Source organism: Pelodiscus sinensis, chromosome 4, assembly GCF_052426305.1.
Source record: "Pelodiscus sinensis isolate ZL-2025 chromosome 4, ASM5242630v1, whole genome shotgun sequence".
Taxonomy (NCBI): Eukaryota; Metazoa; Chordata; order Testudines; family Trionychidae; genus Pelodiscus; species Pelodiscus sinensis.
The window spans coordinates 93,332,044-93,355,312 of NC_143055.1; the positions used below are offsets into that span (position 1 = coordinate 93,332,044).

The 23,269-nt window shown below is 40.4% G+C and overlaps 1 protein-coding gene across 1 annotated transcript in view; it reads right to left on the reverse strand.

Moving 5' to 3' along the window:
• Window positions 1–23,269, reverse strand: part of RNF150 (ring finger protein 150) — a 185,325-nt gene that overhangs the window by 29,200 nt on the left and 132,856 nt on the right. Inside the window, exons 3-6 of the mRNA XM_006121644.5 lie at window positions 21,213–21,284; window positions 20,345–20,427; window positions 12,957–13,053; window positions 3,901–4,111 (exon numbers count right to left, since the gene is read on the reverse strand). Of these exons, the coding sequence (XP_006121706.2) occupies window positions 3,901–4,111; window positions 12,957–13,053; window positions 20,345–20,427; window positions 21,213–21,284 (463 nt within the window). The remainder of the gene's footprint in view (window positions 1–3,900; window positions 4,112–12,956; window positions 13,054–20,344; window positions 20,428–21,212; window positions 21,285–23,269) is intronic.

Consider the following 23,269-nt stretch of genomic DNA (forward strand, 5'->3'; position numbering starts at 1 on the left):
GTGCCTTCTCATATACTTCCAAGCGCTGCCGGCCTGATCAACCGACCAGCCACCTCCCCCGACGCTCGGGTGTAACCAAGGCCTTCGCAATCGAACCGACAGCTGTGAAATGTTCCGTGTGCTGTGTAAGTTGGTATGTATGATTTGATTTTTCCTGTTGTATAAGCTTAGTGTTGTAGTTGTTTTTGGGTAGTACATAGAGTTTGTAGTTATCACTGTTATTTAATTACTGTAGCTGGATAGTTTAAGATTAGAGACTATTCCCCTTGCCATTCCCATCCTTATATCTCTGACACGTTTTACTAGAAGCCATAGAATAAATATAATAAATGCTGTAAATTCATTATTAACACGGTCTATTAAAAATCTTAGATTAAATACTATAAATTCACCTCTGTCATAAATAAATAATTTTTATTTGATAAAACTGTCCACCTGGTTCTGTCCTTCCCCCACTTGGGTATTCATCATCGGACCTGTGATTCTCGCGACACCCCCGGGGCATTTCAGCTCAGCGTCACCCGTTATAAGAGGTGGTGGCTAAATGCCACAATCTACCCCCTTGCTGCTGTACCATCTACATTTGCATGGAATGGAGCCAGCTCTAAGGTGTCATGACATTTCTAGATATGACAGTACACTAGCTCAATATTAAGAAACAATGCAGCATGGCCCTTACTATATGTGAGCCAATGGGAAAAGAGATGTGATACCTCTGAGACTTTAAGATTAACAGAATCACTGATTCTTGAAAGAAAACAAAATCCATAGTTGAGCTGAATATAAAACTAAAGAAATTCTCTCTAATTTTAAAATGCTGATATCACAGCTGATACAAGAAGGGATTGAGAAAGGACACAGGGATTTAGCATACAAATACTATTATTAACACTGCCTTGAAGCTTGGGGTCCCACAGTGCTGGTGTTGTAATGAAGGTGGTTGAGAATATTTCCTGGCCCTTCACTTAATGAATTGCGCTATCCTACACAAACCGAGTGTTGTTGGTTTTTTAATTTTATTTTGGCATGGAGTGGTAAAAGTGGATTCTACAGTGAGTTCCATCTAGCTCTTCATGGCCAGGCAAGTTATTAAGGGCCATGAGGAAGAAATTTTCTATTCAGAAGGAGGAAATGCCTTCTGTGCACATGCACAAAAACAAAGTAATAGCACTGGTAAAATTGCATGGATGAAATCCTGGCCCAAGTCAAGTTAAGAGGAGTTTTGCCATTCTTTCAATTACAGGCAGTCCCCGGGTTACGTACAAGATAGGGACTGTAGGTTTGTTCTTAAGTTGAATCTGTATGTAAGTCGGAACTGGCGTCAGCCACTGCTGAAACTGATCAGTTTCAACCGCGGCTGAATCTGGACGCCAGTTCTGACTTACATACGGATTCAACTTAAGAAACCCAGGCGTCCCCAAGTCAGCTGCTGCTGAAACTGATCAGCGGCTGATTCCAGGAAGCCCGGGGCAGAGCAACTCTGCCTCGGGCTTCCTGTAGTCAGCCCCTGGTCAGTTTCAGCAGCGGCTGACTTGGGGACGCCTGGGGCAGAGCAACTGGGGTGCTGCTGGGTTGCTCCAGTAGCGCCGCTCCTCGGCGCTACTGGAGCAACCCAGCAGCACCCCAGCTGCTCTGCCCCAGGCGTCCTGATTCAGCCACTGCTGAAACTGACCAGCAGCGGCTGAATCAGGACGCCTGGGGCAGAGCAGCTGGGGTGCTGCCGGGTTGGTACAGTAGCGCCGAGGAGCGGCGCTGTGGGACCAACCCGGCAGCGCCCCAGCTGCTCTACCCCAGGCGTAGGCAAGAAAAGCCTGGTCTGCTGGGGGGGGACACTAGCTGCATCCCCCCTCCCCCCAGCAGACCAGGGAGACATGGGTGGTGGGACCGCCCGCATCCTCCACGGCTTTGCTCCGTCTCCCTGGTCTGCTGTCCCGTTGCGGGCGTGCTCCAAGGCTTTGCTCCGCGTCTCCCTGGTCTGCTGGGGGGACTCCCCCCCCAGCAGACTAGGGAGACGTGGAGCAGCTTTTCTCGCCCTGGAGGATGGGGGCGGCGGGACTGCAGCGCATCTGGGCGTTCCGCCGCTCCAGTCCTCCGGGGCGAGAAAAGTCCCGTTCGTAACTGCGGATCCGACATAAGTCGGATCCGCGTAACTCGGGGACTGCCTGTAATTTCATCCCATGTATGTAGTATTATGAAAATGTCCTCCTTCCTGTCCCACACTGAGAGGGCCATTACGTTTGGATCCTGTTAGGAAACAAATCTCCAAACAATAACAAAGAAAAAAACAGCAACTCCACGGGATAAGCACAGCAATCCATAAAAGGTGCAACAGTGGCAGCAAGTACAAGCTTTGGATGAACTCCATCGACATTGCACAGATCAGCTCACACAGGTTCAATCACAAGCAGCAGCCATGCAAATCTCCAGGGTAGACTCAGCCTAGGAGGACTCTTCTGTCATTAACAGTGTATAAGGGTGGGCCAAAAATCAAATACCTCTGCAAAGATTCCTAGTGGCAGTCAGAGCCATCATTTGTAAAAACACAGACAAAACAAGTTCACGTCCTACAGTAAGGCAAGTGACTATAACTTTTAGCTTTTATTTTTATAAAAGTATACATTTAAGCACAAAGCATGAAGGACATATTTACTGGATTGGGGGGAGGGGGGAAATCTCTTCAGAGAAGCAGTGAATCTGAAAAAGATTTGGGGGTTGTGGTAGGAAAAAAAACAGCTGATCATTAATATTTAATGCATTACTATTGCCAAAAGAGCTAATGTGATCCTTGGTGGAAACCTGAGTAGGAATAGGGAGGCTGTTTTACTTCTGTCCCTGGCATGTGTGTGACTGCTGCTGCACAATTGAGGAAGAATATTGAAAAATTAGAGAGGATTCAGAAAAGAGCCATGAGAATGATTAAAGGGATTAGTAAACATGCCTAATAGTGACAGACGGATGGAGCACAATCTATTTAGCAAAACAAAGTAAAGGTTAAGGAATGACTTGATCATAGTCTACATGCACCCAGATGGGAAATAAATATGCAAAATAGGCTCTTCAGTCTAGCAGAGAAAAGTATAATGTATTTCAAAGGCTGGAATTTGAAGTGAGACAATATCAGACTGGAAATAAGGCATACATTTTGAACAGTATAGTAATTAACCACTGGAATAATTTACCAAGAATTGTGATGAATTCTACATCACAAGCAATTTTGACATCAAGTTTGGATGCTTTTCTAAAAAATTTGCCCTAGCAATTCATCATAGAATCATAGAACTGAAAGGAACCTCAAGAAGTCATCAAGTCCAGTTTCTGGTACTCGTGGCAGCACTAAGCTCCATCTAGCCAATTATTTGGCAAAAGTTGTCTGGCCTTTGTTATATAGGAAGTAAGAGTGAAACTCTGCACGTATAACAATAAATAGTACACCAAAGAAACATAGGCCAGGGGATAAGCACCAATTTTGGTAGACAAAGACATCAAACAAAAAATTTAACAAAGGAGCAGGCTTGTAGGTTTAGATTATTAAGGAAAGTCTTGGTAAAAGGACTCACTATCAGTTAAACATGTGAAGATATCTATATCTTTAGTCTACTCTGTGTTAATAAAAGGGGCCAATGTCTACTTCGTCTAGAGTATTCTTCCATACATTTTACTTTGCTATTCTATCAGATTTAAGCAGTTTATTTGCACACTGGGTTCAGAGTATCTGTGATACAATAATATTCCAGATAATTCAAAGTTGCCATTTTAAGACATTTTAAGATTTATCCTCTAGATTTTAGTAAAATTTAAACTAGTGAAAATATATGCCAAGCCTCACACACCTATACATTGCTTTGTGATTCAGGTTTCTGCCTACTATTGTCAGGGCAAACTCTGCCAGGAGGAACTTACTGCTTGTTGTGAAGTTACCTTCCCCAACCTGGGGAAGAGGATCTGCATCCTGTATCACTTGTAGTACTCCCACAGTCCGGACAGGAGGATCCAGAGCTACAGAGCTTTCATTCACCGTTATATCACTAGCTCCTGTAATCTGATTAGTTGGCGGTCCTCCTATGGAAGCTTCAAAATCTGGAGGTATATCATCTATGCAATCTGCATTTGGCTAATGGGGAAAAAAAGAAAAGTCTTTAAGCTTTTATTCTACAAAGAAAATATTAAGGACTCTAGTTATAAGAAAGAAGCTGGGTAAAATCAAAATTTCTCAAATTATTTAGGGGCCTAAGTCCTATTGACATTCATTGAGACTTGAGTTGTTAAAAGCCTAAATTGGTGATGGGCAACCAAGATTAGTGAGTGAGCTGCATGAGTGGCCCCCCATCTCAGTGGGCTGCATGACCAGTGGAGGGCAACCTGTGGGCCCTAGCCCACTTGCAGACCATGCACTCCCTCTCTGCCCCTTCCCTCATGTGCCTCTTGTGTGCTGGGGTCCCGCACTTCTTCCTCCCAGAACTTTTGGAGAGTCATGAATCCATTGATTCATGCTTCATCCCGACTTCTCCCCCTCCTTCCCAGGGCGTGAACACCATGAATCACCTGTTCACAGATGTTCAGTCTCTGGGAGGGAGGGGAAGGAGCGTGAATCACTGGATTCATTGTGGTCCAACAGTGTCAGAACAGAGGGGAAGGAGCAGGAAGTGTGAGGTTCCAGTGCCTCAGGAAATGAGAGGCGCAGGAAACGGGGGGCAGACAGGAAGTGCACAGGCCTCAGGTGGAACCCTAGTGGGTTCACATGTGGCTTATGGGCCACAGGTTGCCCACCACTTGCCTAAATTTATACTTTTGGAAATTTTAGCCCCCTTTAGCTTAGGAGGTAACTCTGCCTTCATATATTTCTTTGGCTTCCAGCGTTCCAGTGGGAATTGTGTTTATATACTCCACAGCAGGCAGAAGGTGAGCATGTACAGATACTTCAGAAATAACACCCTAAGGGTATGCCACAAAATAATAAAAACCAAGAAAAATTCATGTGCAAAGTCTGTTCAACAGCACCTGTAAGCATCAACACACTCAAACAGAACTACAGTTACACAAATACCTTGTTAGATCTAAAAAAGTTAGCTGACACTCTGGGGCACTCAAATATATTTAGATACCTAACCTGCTTAGACCCAGTAGTCATCTACATACTTTTGAAAATATGATTCATAGGCCCCAATCTAGCAAAGCATTTAAACACTGTTAAATTCATGCGTCTAAGTAGTCTCATTGAAGAGACACAGCTTATGTCTTTAAACCTGTGCTCAAGTACTTTACTAGATCAGCCCCTTCGACTATTTCACTCTTTTCTGTGACTTTCCTGTCTTTTGTTGTTTCATGCCAGGATAATAGACCTTAAAAAAAGTGCAGACTAACAAATTCAGGGAACTGATAGGTGGGGTTCCATAATAAAAAAAAAAAATCTAATGGAAAAAAGTTCAGGAAAGCTGGCAATTTTTCACAAAAACACTATTGAAGGCACAACAGTAATCTATCTCAATGCAAAAGAAAGCATAGTAGTGAGAGGCCAACATGGATACATCAGGAGCTGTTTATTAGCCTGAATAATAAAAAAGGAACCTACAAAAAGTGGAAATATGGATAAAGTGTTAAGGATGAACAGCAAAGAGCAGCAGAAGCATGTAGGGACAAAATCAAAATGACTGAGGCACAAAATGTATTACACCTCGCAGCAGACATAAAAAGCAGTAAGAAGAACTTTTATAAATACATTAGGGCTGTGTCTAGACTGTCAAGTTTTTCCGCAAAATCATCTGCTTTTGCGGAAAAACTTGCCAGCTGTCTACACTGGCTGCTTGAATTTCCGCAAAAGCACTGATGAACTCATGTAAGATTGTCAGTGCTTTTGCGGAAATACTATGCTGCTCCCGTTGGGGCAAAAGTCTTTTTCCGAAAAACTTTTGCGCTAAAGGGCCAGTGTAGACAGCAGAGATTTGTTTTCCGCAAAAAAGCCCCAATCGCGAAAATGGCGATCGGGGCTTTTTTGCAGAAAAGCACGTCTAGATTGGCCACGGACGCTTTTCCGCAAAAAGTGCTTTTGCGGAAAAGCGTCCTGCCAATCTAGATGCGCTTTTCCGAAAATGCTTTTAACGGAAAACTTTTCTGTTAAAAGCATTTCCGGAAAATCATGCCAGTGTAGGCATAGCCAAGGAGAAAGAAAAAGATGGAGTGAGTGTATAGGTTCACTGTTAAGTGGGAAGGAGAGCTGATAATGAATGCCATCGAGCAGGTTGCAGTGCTTATTGTCTATTTTGCTTCAATTTTCATTAAAGATTTTACCCAGTGCTTTACAGAATTCATATTAACAAAGGGAAAAGAACACAAAACAGAAAAGGGAAAGAACAGGCTAATAAATATTTTGACAAGTTAGATGTATTCAAGCCAACAGGCCCTGATGAAATTAATGCTTAGGGCACTTAAAAAAACTAGCCGTGACAATCATCTCTAAGAATTCATGGAGGATGGGTGAGATGCTAGACGACTGAAGAAGGGCAAAAACAGAACCGGTCTTTAAAAGAACAAAAAGGACCCAGGGAATTATAGGCCAGACAGCAACTGCAACATGTTATCAAACCATCAATTTGTATTGCCCCATTAGTAGCTTATATAGTAATAGGTAATAGTCACTATGGATTTGTCAAGAAAGGGGGGGGGGGGAAGAGGAGAACAGCAGATGTGGTACATCATTTTAGTAAAGCTTTGGACTCAGTCCACACCACATTCTCATAAACAAACCAGGGAAATGTGGTACAGATGAAGTTACTAGACGGTGGTGCGTAACTGGCTAAAAGACCATGTTCAAAAAGTAGTTATTGTTTTGCTGTCAAACTGTGAAGATGTATGTATCTTGGGGGAGGAAGGGGGCATGGAGAGGGGAGATAACCACAGAGGTCTGTCTTGGGTCCAGTAGTATTTAAGATTTTCATTAATGATTTCATTAATGGAGAGGAGACCAGGATTACAAAATCTGTAAAGGATATTAAGGTGGGAGGGGTTTGCAAGCCCCTTGGAAGGCAGGATTATAATTCAAAATGACTGACAAATTAAAGAATTGGTCTGATGAAAGATTAAATTAAATACAGACAAACGTAAAATTTCTACATTAGGGCCACGTCTCCACTTGTGGGAAGATCAACGCTGTGGTGGTTGATCTTCCGGCATTAGATTTAGCAGGTCTAGTAAAGACCTGTTAAATTGAATGCTGTGGGCGCCCCCCTGTTGGGGCCAGAACTCTACTCCTCTCAAGGAGTAAGGGAAGTTGATGGAAGCATTTCTCCTGTTAACCTCCCACTATGAGGACAGAGCTGAAGCTCTTTAAAAAAGTAGCTGGAGTTGACATATCTTAATGTAATTTAAGCTGACCTTCCCCCACAGCGTGGACCTGCCCTTAGAGGGAAAGTCAAATGCACAAATACGAAACGGGAATAATGGAGGAGGCTGTAGTACTGTGAGACGATCTGGAGGTTATAGTGGATTGCAAATTGATCATGAGCCAACAATAAGAGACAATATATTCTAGGATGTATTAACAAGGGTTTCATATAAAACAGGAGGCAACTATCTCACTTGATACTAGTAAGGCCTTGACTGGAGCACTGTGCCTAGTTTTGGGTACTGCATTTTAAGGAAAGTGTGGACAACCCTGAGAGAGTCCAGAGGAGAAGAAGTTACAAAATGTGCTATTTTAGTTTTGAGAAAAGATAACTTAAGGGAGTCGTGATACTCTTTAACACATTTGAAGACTATTACAACGAAGATGGCGATAAACTGCTCTCCAGGTTCACTGAAGATAGGACAAGAAGGAATCATGTTAATCTGCAGTGAGAGAGAGTTAGGAAGCTTTTCCTAATTGCCAACCTAACAATAAGGATAGTTAAGTATTGCAAAAGGCTTCTAAAGGAGGTTGTGGAATCCCTGTCAATGGAGATTTTTAAAAACAGGTTAGACCAATAGAAGGCAAGCATGGTATAGGAATACTTGGTTCTGTCTCAGTGTAGGAGGCTGGACTAGATAGTTTTTTGAGGTTCTAACCCTACATTTCTATAATTTTTGTCACAAACTGAGCATTCTTTTAAAATGGCTCTAAACATCTTACGTTCAGACTAAACTATAGAATGCTGCCATCTAAAACCTAAACCACAGATTGGGGGCTTTAGAGTTGGGGAAGAGACTGAATAGTATTTGGCATGAAGGCATCATATCTGCAAGCATAACAAATTTTAAGCAAAGCTGAATAAAGAAAAGGCTTTCTACTGCAAATACATGAACCCCACTGAACTGGGATTATTAATGTGCCTAAAGCTATATACATTTTTACAGTGCATCTGGGGACAAAAACTGCTAGACACAGACTTCAAATTTTTTCCACTAGATTTATTTTCAAACATTGTTGGAAGCCACTGAAATCTCATTTTAAAAATCAAATCTGGTTTTGAGGGTTATACAATTTAAATAAACTGTGTTAAATTTTCTAGAATAGGCTTTTCTGATCAACTTTTAAATCCTTAAAATAGGAGATAAAGGAAAGTTCGAACAATATTAACTAAAGCAGCACAAATGTCATGGCTCAGTTTAATTAATCCCCTTTAAATGCAGTTTAAATATCATTTAACCTGTGGAAAAACCTAAAAACAGTGAACTTTAATCCTAATGTTATCAAATGTTGCTTTTTAAAAATGATCTTTTATACTCCTTACTGTCTGAGACAAATATATTTTAGAAAGCTTAGTTAGTTTTATTGGTTTCTCTATTTCTCTGTATGTATGTGTTTTTAGAGCCAGATCCAAACTAAGGATGTTAAATTGAGGAATCTCCATTGACTACTCAATTGGGCATCTTGTACATTTCAAAGAAGGAATGTGCAACACTATGTGCAGCCCGGGGTCAGGGGGAAATCCTGCTGACTCCTGGTGCCATGCGGCTGTGCCTGCTTTCAAAGCCATGGAGCCCAGGGTCAGCGGGGGACTCCCCCGCTAACCTTGGTTCCGCACGGCACTTCCCCAGAACCTGAAGTGGCGTTGTAAAGAGGCAGTGCCGCGCAGCTGATCCCTGGCCCAGCTGTGTGGTGGCTGCCCCTTTGAAATGCTGTGAGGCCCAGGGTCAGCTGGGGACTCCCCAGCTGATCCTGGGCTCTGTGCAGCATTTCCCCAGAACCTAGGATCAGCTGAGGATTCCCCAGCTGACCCTGGGTTCCACGCAGCATTTCCCCAGAACCCGAGGTCAGCTTTGGGATTTCAAAGTGGCAGCCCTGCTCAGCTGAGCCGTGGATCAGCTGTGCGGCAGCTGCCCCTTTGAAACAGCCGCCTTAGGGTTTCAAGGCAGCAGCACCACACAGCTGATCCCTGGCTCAACTGTGCAGTGCTGCCGCTTTGAAGTACTCCTCCTTCCTCCCCCCGCCCCTTTGCTGCCTCTATCTGATAGATGCAAAGGCCTCTGAAGTCAATGGAAAGACTCCCATGCTTTCAATGGAGTTTGGATTAAGGATGTTAAGGAGTAGTCGACTAGTCAATTCCTCTTCCCCCTCCCCTCTGATAGAGGCAGGCAGGGGGAGGGGGAAGGAAGAGAGGAATTGACTAGTCGACTACTCCTTAACATCCTTAATCCAAATTCCATTGAAAGCATGGGAGTCTTTCCATTGACTTCAGAGGTCTTTGCATCAGCTTCTCAATTAAAGGTCGCAGCTGAGCAATCTAGTGAAAAAAATGTTGCTTGCATGTTCAGACCTTGTTTCTAGAGGAGTAAGAACTGAAGGAAGATTATTTTATTAGATATGATCATCCCGACAATGGTACATTTTCTTTGAAAATGAAAGAAAAAATGTTTCCTCTTTAGGCACCAAGACCAGGAGAAACTAAGCTTTGTGCCCTCAATTCACTATTAATGTGCCAGTGGGAGGACTGAGGCCAGACATTTACTTATGTAAATGATGGCAGAGTTCCTTATGGCTGAACTACCTCCAAGGGACCAGGCTGCCTCAGCATAAAGAAGATACATCTTAATGGGAGCTTTGTGGGTACCCATCACTTTTGAAAAACAGGCTAGTTATTTTGATGCGTAGCTTTAGGCAGCCATTAAAAAAAAATCTTGATTATGAAATAAATTCTGGTGAGATTACCAAATTGGCACGTACTGCCTGGGAAATTTAGATCTAATTTTTTTTCCAAACACTATACATTAGAAAATATAACAGTCATGTTAAAATGGAAATGTTATGCCACATTCATACTCACATAAGCCAACTTTTCAATATACACCACTAAGAAAAGCATACAGCTGGCATGAAGACACTATACATTATAAATTGAATTGATAAAAAGTGTCTATAAGCCAGTTTCCCAACATTTTTTTCAGTTCCTTTTAACTTGGCCAAACTGCAACCATTTGGGTCAAAGTTTTCTAAGATGGGTATTTGTCTAGGATGTTTTTTTTTTTGGTGGGATGTGTGTGTGTGGTAAACATGGTTCAGCAAGAATGCAGACTGAGGTATGGAGGGAAAACGAGTTTTGCCCATGTTAATCAAGTTCTTACAACTGTTTAACTGAGAAGCTGTAGTGGCTTCATACTTTGGAACAGGACTGCAAATTGGGAAAAGAGTAACCTTTGTGCTACAGATGTGCTTTTTCCTGTCTCCATGCAATTCCGCTGAAATCTGACCAAGTTTGAGCTTCTGAAAATATCTGTTCACACATGCTCAGTGGAGACCTGTTACTGTTTTGCAGCTACGTTCTTTGAAGATTCCATCAGTACCAAAAATACTTCAGCTCAGTGGAGGCAGGAGTTGAGCAGCACTTTCTCTGCAATAGTTCCTCCTGGCAGTCAAGGTGCAGCACGGGAAGCCATAACTGAGAGGAGAGAGATGGTCTCTCCTGTGTTCTTTTTATGCTCCCCTTGTTGGGGCCCAGGTAGCAAAGAGGAGGAGGAATCAGTCTGACTTGAATGCAGAAGGGTGAAGAGCAGTAGGAGGTGAGGAGAAGCTGGGGAGTGATGGAGGCGTAACCACAGGTGGGCTGTGACCCACCTATTTTGCATCCAGGTCCACCCCAGCAGCCCCCATAGCTTCCACTTCTCCATCAGCCTGCTCTGTGTTACAGCAGGAGCAGGAGTGTGGTATGGGGGCCTACCCTGCTGCACCTGGCACCGTACCTGGGAACAGGCTCAGGAGGGCTCTCTCCTCTCTGTCTGCTCAGTGCTCCAATCAAGGAGCTGGGTTGGGGCTCAGGCGCTTACCTCACTCTGCCAGGTGTTCCATCTGGGCAGCAGGCTTGAAGGCTTGCTCTGCTCTGTTCACTCACCTGGTGCTCCAGCGAAGGAGGATTTTAGGTGTCGGGAATAAGAACTCAAGAGGAAAGAGGATAAGTGGGCTGGATGTTGTGGAGTAGGGGAGTGGATGCAGAGGGAGTATAGGAGCAAAAGAGCACAAGTCCCCTCCATAAACTGCACACAGGAGTTCTGAATGGTTTTTTGCTGTTCAAAATAGCTTCAAAACCCACTGGCAAAATCTGTGTCTTATCTCCCCCTCTAAAGGCTGGTCTACATGCAGCATGACAGCTACTACTGCTGTAAGTTACATAGAGATCTGCAGCAGAGGTGGATCTAAAGCCTCTAACCCTGCTGATCACCCACAGAGGTCGGTGGAAAAAACAGCATGTGATGATGGAATTAAAAACTGTATTGTAATCCATACTCGGGGGCTGAATGACGGTTGAATATGCAGGCCTAATAATGACATTTCCTAACTTTAGTGTGCTTAACTTTGCAATTTTAGCAATCTTTCACTGTAGCTTTTTCCATATATCTCACACACACAATTAAGAAGCCTAATTATAAAGTATCATTATAATATTATTTCAGGTGCATCTTTTTTGATTTATAATTGTACAAATTTAATGGACACATTTGCATTGAGTATTTTATTATTGCACTATTTCTTAGAATAATAAATTCAGCATTTGTATTAATCTCTTTTTTTCATTTAAATAATTTGTTTGGATTATGCGTCCCCACGTCATTTCACTGCTGCTCTTGGGGATAACTGCATTAGCTGTTCTCATTTACTCATCCATTGGCTTTTACTTTGTCTCATTTCTCTTATGTAGCACTCAGCTTTGTAATGCTAGCATGCTGCTACCTCCGTTTGGGGACAGAGTATTTACAGCAGCTGTTGGCATATCAATCACCTTTGTATCAGGATTAAACTCAACAGTCAGGAGATGCTTTTTCACATAGCATGAAAATTGATTAATTTCTTGATGGAGAAGACACTGAACTGTGATTTAGGGAAACTACATCCTGCTGGCGTAACATGTACCAAGTGTATTTGATAAAACAATCCAGAAAGTTAACTGGCAAGTTTTGGCAGGTTTCTAAATAGATCTGAATTTACCAAGTGACTAACAATCTACAGTAACATCTTTCTTATACTGTAATCACATGGTTCTCATATATTTAATCATCTGGGGAAAGTGTTATGCTTCATAACTAGGATTACGAGCACCAGGCCTGCTGACATGCAAGGATGCTTTTAAGAAAAGGAATGGAATGAGACAGAAAAGGCAGTGACTTCTGAAATCAGAATCAGAGGAAAACTACCTTAGAATGATATACCAGGAGAGTTTTTATTTGTGCACCCTTTGCTCTGAGGCAGTAAAGAGGAACGTAGCTCCAGCTCTGACGTAAAAGAGCAAACAGAAAAAGGTAGGGTGTGAATATACAACCCTGCTGCAAGTGCTTTAAAAAACCCTTCCCCCTCAGCAAACCAACCAAGTACCACATACACACACACACGTACGTAGTCCTCTTAGCCAAATGGTATGAGGGGAGAAAAACAGACAGATGTATGCTTTTGTTCCCATTAATAAATCAATATACCATGGTGATGAAATAACAAACCAATGGGCATATATATACAGGATGTTCTCTGTTTTAACTAGCCTGTTGCACAACATGCTTACCGGAATCCCTAGAGCTTTTAGAATGTTCATTTTACACATTGGACAGGTGCGATGGTCTAGCAGCCACGGGTCTACACAAGATTTATGAAAAAGATGCCTGCAATAAAAAGCAAGATATTTTAATTCAAATCCATCCCAATGTAGCTTAGAGTTTTTTAGTCGTTCCCAGCAATTGGCTTCTTGAATGCAATAAAATCAGGAGTTTTGAAAGTGTAGTCTTGCAGTATATGATAAGTCTTATAAAATTGCATAGAAAAGGAGTATAAAATCAACGTACTATATCTTATTTAGATAAAACAGAGTTTTTTCTGCCTGTTCATTGGCAAGCTGCAAAGTGAAACACATAAAATTGGACACCAAGTACTGAGAAAGACAAACGTACAATGGGCCGCAGCAAAACCCACACTCTTAAATGCTAAAGACTGTCAGCCGTAATACAGGTAAATTAAACTGCATTTCTTGTATAGGTCAGATCGTGTACATATTTATTATTGGTCCCATAACACAAAGCTGACCCAGAACTGTAAAATGAAGGCATTTTGCATCTGTTATTACTTAATAGGATCATGACAGTGTGTAGTCAGAAACAAATTTCCTCATTCTTTTATTTTCTGAGAGAGAGTTTGGCCTTTCGGGGGAGTCCCCTCTTCACCTGAGGCCACCCAGGAGACAGAGTCTCTAGTTAGACCTTATTCTCTCGGGAGCTGACGGATACTATTCTTTCAACCAATATGAAGTGATCATTGGCAAGACGGTAAAGGCATTCAGCCTATATCTTATCCAGTTATGGGATATACAGTTTCTTAGATACAAGTATCAGTTGTCTAAGCTGCTTAAACAGACTGGAGGTTATGCACCTCACTGAAAGCCTGACTCGTTCTTGTGAGGATGACCTGCTATGTTACATTTGTCAGAATGAGTACCTCAGCAGACTTGCAATACAGAAAAAAATCCTGCAGTTCTGTGGAGTGTAGAATGTGAAATGCTGGGAGGAAAAAAAAGAAGAGAAGTTCTCAGGGGTCTCAGACTGGAGACAGGAAAGTTCCTTGCTGTCTTTGTGCCTCAGCTGGAGAGTCCCTACAGAAAGCAGCTCATAATTCCTTTTAATTAATTACTATGCTATGTGGAGAATTACGGGCAGATTTTTTTTAGTTATTTGTGTGTACTTCAACTGAGGAGAATCTATTCTCAGGAGAGGGGAATATGCCCAGGCGCATAGATTGCAGTGAGGAAGCCTGGCTGCAGCTGGATGGAGTATTCTTGGCACACAGTGAATTGGTTTCCATTGAGACACTGGAGCAGATTTCCTCTCTTATATCCCATGGATTTTTCATTATTCATCTGTGGATTTTTATTAGTGTAATTGTTGGTTTGTTTCCTGTCAATAAGCAGTCAATTTTGCAACATCCTGGACATTTAATTTATTTAGCCAAGTGCAAGATGTATTGACTTTCTCTCACATCTTTGTGCAGAGCCTAAAAATACACTCACCCACCTAACAGTGTGATTTTTATATATAAGACTTTTGCAAAAATCCGAAGTGGGCACTTTTATTCTGAAATGAGAGTGTCCATATTCAGACTTACATCAAAATAACAAGCTGTGAATTAAATATATTTTGGTTATTTCAATGCAAATTTATGTGTGGAACAGTCCTAATGATCTTTTCTCAAGCATGTGCAAGATGTGCAACATTTTATATGTCAAATTTCAGCTGAACTTTTATTATAAAAAGGTCTTGCAAACTGGAGTGATGTCTTTTACTGTATGTGGGTCTATATTTCTCTGTGCAATCTCTAGTCCTTCTCCATTTTCAGTTCCTCTATATAAATGCATACAAAGCCACAAGCTAAGAGCAGTAAGTCATGTCTACAAACTACTACTACAGCTAGATCCTGAGCTATTAGATTAATAATATAAATTTGCTCTCCATAGCAGGGTTAGCTCTGTGAAAAATGAAGAAACATCTTACATAACCAAACAGTTATGTTTAAATATTTAAGAACATTGCACACAAAGTAATAATTGTACTTTGCTATTCTATCCCAATATTTAAATAACATTCTACACAAAGATATATTCACCCTTCTAGTTAGCTGGAAAAAACAGAGGTACATTTTAGCTCCATGGTTTCAGCACTGGCCCGCTAAACCCAGGGTTGTAAGCTTAATCCTTGAGGGGGCCATTTAGGGATCTGGGGCAAATCTGTCAGAAATGGTACTTGGTCTTGTTGTGAGGGTAGGGGACCGGACTTGATGACCTCTCAAGGTCCCTTCCACTTCTAGGAGATATATACCTATCTCCATATATTTTTTAAAAATGTCAATTTTTAACATCTGTTCCATTGAACTGTCTTTATAAGTGGCATCATCCCATTCATTAGCTGGATTTAATACTAAACAGTATTAAAATACCAGAGGGAGTGAGCAGAACAGGAAATCATCAAGTGATCCTTCTCCTGTCATCCATATCCAGCCCCTGACAAACGGAGGCTAGGGACACCATTCTGACCCATTCTGGCTATTAAGTATTGATGGACCTAACCTCCATTAATTTATCTAGTTATTTTTTGAACCCTGTTAAGTTCCTGGTCTTTACAACATCCTATGGCAAGGAGTTCCTCACGTTGATTGTGCACTGTGTGAAAAAACCCTCCTGTTTGTTTTAAACCTGCTATCTATTAATTTCATTTGGTGACCTCTAGTTCTTATGTTATGGGAACAAGTACATAACTTTTCCTTATTCACTTTCTCCATACCTGTCATGATTTTATAGACCTCTATCATATCCCCACTTAGTCTTGTATTTTCTAAATCTAATTTCTAAATGAAATCTCATCAGACCCTATTACTCACTCCACTTGGCTCCCTTTCCTACTACTTCTACAGGAAATGGATCACTTGGGAATAAGAGTTAAAAGGAAATTACAGTATTCCATTTTAAACCAACACTGATTTTGCACAGCTGTGGCACACAAAATCTGTTCTTGGAATTTGAAACTAGTCTAATTATATCACTTGGCTGTAATACCAAAGTTTGTCAGACTTCATCCGATAATGTATGTCAACATGATTAATGTACATGAAGCACCATGATACTTAAAAGTTAAAAAAACTACTTTACTAAGGTTACTAAAGTTCACAACTCCACTTCTAGAACAACATTTACCATGCTGGGGAAAAAAAATCAAATTTTTATCTCTGCACTATATTAAACTTCTTCCTTCCCCTTCTCCCAAGAGGTGTGCATTCAGCACATTATTGTCAGTCAAACATTTTCAAAAAGCAAAAGATATACAGATTACATATAACCTCCAAGTAACTAATTTGTGAAAATGACTCAGAAAAGTTTTACATTTAAAATGTGTAAATAAAATACCATGAATGTGTTGATTTATGCAGAATACTGAACACTTTGAGTCAATGTTTTACTTTTCAGCTATTTGAACGAATTACTTCAAATATTCTTATAATGTTGATTTGTTGTTTTTATTTTAATAGAATGCCCAAGCTCAGTAAATAAATATGTTTAGCTGCCAGGGTTCCCTGTAAGCTCTGCGCTTAGGTGGCCACTCAGGAGAGATTCAAATACTGCCCAGCTGATTGTGGAGCACTCACAGCTAAATGTTGGTTTCTACTGGTGGTGCACATTGGCAAATGCCTCAGTACATATAACATTTATTCTACACATGGATGGAAAAAATGTGCCCATGGATGGAAAAGATTAGAAGAAACATTGCTGCCACCATTTAATGTTGATTTGGGTCAAAATAATCAGTGTAAGGTTTCAAAAACCTCAAAATATTCTCTACATTCTTGAAAAATGGACAAGAAATCTGTTTCTGATCAAATAAAATACGTGTAAAATCACATCAAGTCATTCAGGCATAGATGAGAAAGGACCCCTTTGTATTCATGTTCAAGCTTTTGCAAGCCTTAATCAGGCTGTAGATCACATTGCAACATTTCATAATGTTTGTTAGTCAGCTACAGTCTTGAATTTTCATGCTTTACAGACATTTACCTCAAATTTGGCTGTTGATAAAAATTAACTGGTTTGAAAGAAAAATATTCTAAAAGGAATGTTATCGAAGTTAAGTTATTTAAATCCATAACCATGACAGATTAAATCTCCTTGCATGTTAAAATATTATATTAGTGTGCTATGATATTAATTTTAGATTTAGTATGTATGAGTTAGATTGATGAATCTTTTTATAAGATAGAAAACCACAGAAGAATGAATATCAAAATTAGATAACATGAGGACTACAATTACTTGTTTGTGGGTATGCACCTATTTTGTAGAGGCATGTGATGAATCTATTTTTTGCCAATTTGGATTTGAAGGTCTGTTTTATTCACCGTTATTTATATATCATAACACATGATATTTTGTAAGAATTTACCAGGAATCTCAGCTCAGAAGAGTTTACAACCTAAGTTAAGAGAAGAACAGAAGAAGTAGATGACAAAGAGTGGGGCAGGAGGATAACAACAGGACCATGCAATCACTTGGGGGGAAAAGATGTAGCTGTCTTTAGGATTAAAAGAAATGTGGGGGAGTTCAGAAGCATGGGGGCAGTGTCAAGGTAGGCACACATATGGTTTTACAAGGAGAATATGAAGACGGAAATCAGAAGAGAAGTTTGAGTTGAGAGAAGATGGAAGGTGGTGGCAAAGGAGAACAAGCAGAAAAAGAAGTAGATTGTAGATGGCCTCAGTAGAAGAACATGCTGCTTGATTTTGATGCAAGATGTAATAAAAAGCTAGTGGGGGGATTTTGAGAGTGTCTGAACAGAGTTACAATGCCGAGCAAGGTGCTTTTTTTTTTTTGAAAAGGTCTGAATAGAAGGAGGAAGAGGGCACACATGCAGACAGCAGTTCAAGGCAAAGAAAAGGTATTGAGAGTTGTAGTAATGAAACTCAGAGTGGAGGAGTACTGATGCTTTTCAAGGAAGATGAACAAAGAGGATGGATGGACCTGTAGTGCAGTAAATTGCAATGGCCTCTGGACTTTTTCCCCTCCAGAGTCATTCATCAGCCCTGGAGTCAGTACAGAAAAACTGAATGCTGGGAGGAAGCCAAACATCAAAAAGAGTGGGCACAGAGGAGTGATGGAGATGATGGTTTCCTCCTCGAAGACTAACATAAGGAGAGGAAGGAGCAACTGGAGAGCAAATCAGAATTGCTAATAGACTGGAGGTTATGAAAGGAATGCAAGATAGGGAGGAGTATCTGAGAATGGTACAGAGAAGGTTGAGAGAATGATCCTGCCAATGTGTCTGGAAGGTGACACAGAACAGGAGGATGAATGGTGAGATTAGCAAGAGGAAGACAAAGCTAGCAATATTAGCAGTGGACTCCAAGGTCTCCTAGGAAGAGAAAACAAGACAGCTGAGGGGTTATAAAGTAAGGGTTTTGAAGGTGGAGATGACTGAGGAAGGTGAAAGTGAGAGGAGACTGGTGAAAACCACCCTGGGAACTCTGGAAGATGGTCACATTCAAACTTTTGTGTCAATACCCCCACAAAAACGGTTTTAATTACATTTGCTACTGTCAGCTTTTAAACTAAGACGTGTTTCCATCAAGAGAAAAATCAACACACAAGGTGTCATCCAAAAGCATACTATTTTATAGCTCAACCTGGTCATTTACATTCTGAGCTTTGCAGAATAAAATATAAAAACATAGGCGACGTGGAAGCAGAAAAAAGTATGTATGAAATTGATCTCCCCTCCGAACTAGCTAGTAGATGAATACATGAACACAGCATATCCCTTCACTGACACTCTGCCACAGTTAAAGAGATTTTTTTGAGAGAATAAGACAGTGAAAGAGCCCTGAACTGCTAATAAGATGCTGTCTATGTGGCTTTGAAATTCATCCATTATTGAAATACTACTGACTAGTGGATTTTCGGTACAAAGTTTTGAATAGACCAGGAAAAAAACACACATCTTAAAACGTCTCAAGATCTAGCTGTATCTGGAAATGTCCTAATTATAGCTAGCTGTGGAAGAGCTATTGACACTTGCTTATTTAGATTTATTCTATACATTAAAATGGCTATTTTGGGCTCTAAGCATCTTTAATATACATAAAATGAAGTCATGTAAGTACAATTAAAAATGAATAGAATGGCATCGCGTAAACTAGGAAGGAAAACACAAATGACCTTAATATTAGGCCTTGGCATGAATCCCAGAACTAGATGTAAATTCTCTTCCCAAAAGGCAGGGGAAAGAGATAGACTTTGCAGTGTGCCTGAAAGTCAGATATGGGTAGTTTTGGATCAATGGCATGGGGAATTCTAAAATTCTGGACAGTCTTAATGATGGCAGTAAGCATACAGTCCCAGTAGCTCACAAGAATGACCACATGTGGAGAGCTCATAACACTCACATATCTACTAGGGAAGCTTGTTATTTATACCATAGCCAAAAAGTAACAAATATTTCAGTTCTTCATGTCAAGCTGAAGAGGGTCTCAGAGAAAATGCCACTTTAAATGTACATGTTTTTGGTATTCCTGTTTCCAGGAAAGCAAGTTGAGAAGCAGAGTATCTGGCTGTCTTTGATGGAAACTCTGCCAGATATGATTTGTGTAAGGCTTCTTTCCCACTTTATTTACACAGCAGCTTTTTTAAAAGTTCAAATGAAGTTAAAGATCATGAAAGCTGCTGAATTGCAGATGGCTGTTCTGTGGACAAACAACAGAATAGGGAATGACAATGCAAGTGTCCCCATGCTACCCTGCCAATAGACTGAATCTTGTCCTATAAAAATCATTTCTATTCCTCAAACTGCTTTATATCAGGAGTAACTCCTTTGAAATTAAAATGGTGAAACTGACAGCAGAATCAGCTCCCTTTCCCGTTCATTCTACTGAAGCTTTCTAATATTCCATAGACTTACCAACTGGGCTCTTACAAAAAAAAGTATTACTGCTTCCTTCTCCTCTCCTCTCCCTGACAATCTGGCTTCCGGCTCATACCCTCTGAACACTAGCCTCCCCTACCACAACCATTCTTGTTACTAGAAAAGATCAGCCACCAAACTGTCCTTTCCTGGTCAGGCTGATATTAACGGTTAACCAAAAAGCCTGACCGAATAAGATCCCCCTATACCATGCCAAGAATAAACATAGCTAGACCTAGGCTCTGATCACCCACTGCAATTATTATTTTAACTTCAAATTCAGAGTAATATTTCAAATCTTTATGGGATAGCTTTTGAATACAGAAAAAAAAGTCACCAAATTTGAACTTTTCACATAATCTCATTTAAGGAATCGGACAATTTCAGCTTTGCAGTTTTCCACTAAAGAACAGACACTTGAAAAACCACATTAAGGCTATAAATGCCTCCATAGCGTGTGTTAACTTACCGGCATGGCAAGATCCTGACAACATCATTGGGCTTGTAACCTTCAATACAAACTGCACAGTTATCAAAATCAGGCTCAGTTTCCTACAGTAAAGAGAACATTAAATTAGATTTTTTACAAAATTGTGGATTAATCACCTCAGTCTGCTACTTCGGTTGTTTTTTGATGTTAAAATGGTTACTGGCATGTTTAAGTATTACAATGTATCTTTAAAAAAATGGGTGAGGCCTTCATTATGGATCCATTTCTGCAATTCCTATGATCAGGCAACAAGATTGCGTGCATGTTGGGTGCATATGTCTACACTTGGAACTGAGGTTGTGAATCCCAGCTCATAGAGACATACCCTAAACTAGCACTCATTAAGCAAGTGTACTTAAAATAGAATGCAGCTGCAGTAATACAAGTGGTGGGAAAGATTAGCTGCCTCAAATATGTGTCTAGGGTCTCTGACGGGCATGTACTCGAGTTGGCTAGCATATCGCACTGCTGCAGTTACATTCTGATTTTAGCACTCTAGCTTGATGACTGCTAGTACAAGTTTGCCTGTTTGAACTGGGAATTACACTCCCACTGCTGTCAGTTAGAGTTCTGCCTAAATGAGGACTGCAGATATTTGGCCCCAAAATTTGGTTTGCTAACTAACAGTAGCTACTTTACTATTCTGACTAAATGAACTGTACTGTATCTATTTACATTTCCCTTCTCTCCCTGCTCCATTTCATCCTTAAGTTGCTTACCAGCATCTTGCACCTGGATGCGGGATATTTACTAGTATAAATGTCACTGCCACTCCCTTCTTACTTCCTTCTTGACATTGTGAGAACCACCTCTCTCTGCACAGCTCTAGTTTGAAAGGAAAAATTACCTTGTCACCTTTCCTGATTGTTCTGACCTGCAGCTTGCTGATTGCTTTCTTTGCAGCATCTCCAAGACGGCGCTGAAAATGGAAAATTGCCCTTTAGCAGAGTATATCTTTATGCAGAAGCAATCACCTTATTTTTCTATAGCTGATTCATAATCCAAAGCCATTTGACACGAAGCAGTAAGGTTCTATGAAACGTAAACTGACAGGGCCAGCCAGGTTGCTGTGGACATAGCATGTCCCTTTAAAAAATTGTATAGATTAAAGGCTCCTCAGTTATCTAAGTTTTATTAGTAAAGTAGCTATATTGTTAATCCAGTGAAGAATGGACATTGCCTATGACAACACAAAGTTATTGCATTATGGGTATTCCATGAAAGCAGAAAGAGATAGATAATATATTAAGTAAATATTCATTATTTTGGGAGCCTTTTAACAGCAGTCCCATTGACTTCAATGAGATTGCTGGCAGACATAGCATTCTGCCCATATGCTCTCAATGGGTATGTCTAAACCGCAGGGCTAAAGTCAAATTAAGCTACACAACTTCAGCTATATCAATTGTGTAGCTGAAGTTGAAATAGCTTAATTCAGCTTTTTGTGCAGTCTACATAGCAGAAAATCAAAAGAAGAACCCTCTTCCTTCAACTTCTGTAACCCTCATTTTACAAGGAGTAAAGGGAGTCTGAGTAAGAAGTCCTCCAGCTTGATATTATTTTGAAATATAGGCTTCTAGTGTAGATGTGCACTATGTTATTTTGGAATAACATTAGTTATTCTGAAATAAACGCTGCTGTGTAGACATACCCAATTGTAGAGTCAGTATCTAAGCTCTGCAGTTATATGTGATGAACAATAGAGGACTCCTACCTGAGCCATCTACTTTGATCTGTATTCTTTTTTCCTTATCACATTTCCCTCCACTACATACTGAATTTATTTGCAGGTGAAATTTCATAGCATTTGTCATCTTCTAATATCTAGTACCCATTTCTGATCTCACTTACACTGGTTTTACAACAGTGTATTGATTTCAATGAGATTTATTAATATCATTCCTGATTTACACCAGTAAATGAAATCAGCCTCTATACACACACCCACACCAGCTACTTCCAGAAGAAGCACAGTGTAGGGATGTGGATTTAACAATGGTGGTGACCATGAGGATATTGTTCTTTTAAGCTCTGAAACATTCTATGTATCAGAGTTCAAAATGACATGCCAATTGGAAGCAAACTTGAGCTGGAGTGGGCTAGAAAATGAACCCAAAAATTATGTGAGGCTAGATGTAGCTTGTAAATAAGGACACAGGCACCAGCCAAGCTTGATTAATGTGTTACCTTTTCCCCCTTGTTATTTTGATCTATGGCACATTTTTCTTACAGCTTGCACTGAACAATATAATATGACAAGAATTGAAAATGTTACTTGCAAACTATTTGTTTCTTTAGTTGGCTGCCTTTGATTTACATTAATGTAAAATAAAAAAAGACAAGATATATTATGTAGTGCTTCTAGATATTGTTTTTTTTATTATTTCTGTTAATGAAATGTCTTGTCTTGTCTTTTTTGCATATTCTTCAAGAGAACAGGACAAGATTAAAGACTGGTTTAAAACTTTGATCTATTTGTTTTCATGTTTGCTTTCATGTTTGCCTTTTCTTATCTAACTTAAATGCTGACAATGTTTGTGCTGTCAATGAAAATTTGATTATGTTTTTTAAAGGAATGCTGTTGCACTGGCATATGCGGGGGGGGGGGGGGGAAATCACACTTTCGGAGAATCCTTTCTTTAAGTAAAATGCATGCTATCAATAACCAAACACTGCTCTCAAAGATAAGAAGTGCTAACATTAAACATTTAAACTACTGTCAAGTGGGGCTTTATGGTTATAAATCTCACTAATTAACACTGGGACATTCATCTTGGGCTAGTAAGAGTTACTACTCCTTTGGTGTGGAGGTCCTGCTAATATGGGAAGTCTATGGTGGTTAAATAGAAGGCAAAGAGCCTTGTGCCAGGCCTGGAGAGAATGCTAGCCATCTGCGAGAATAAG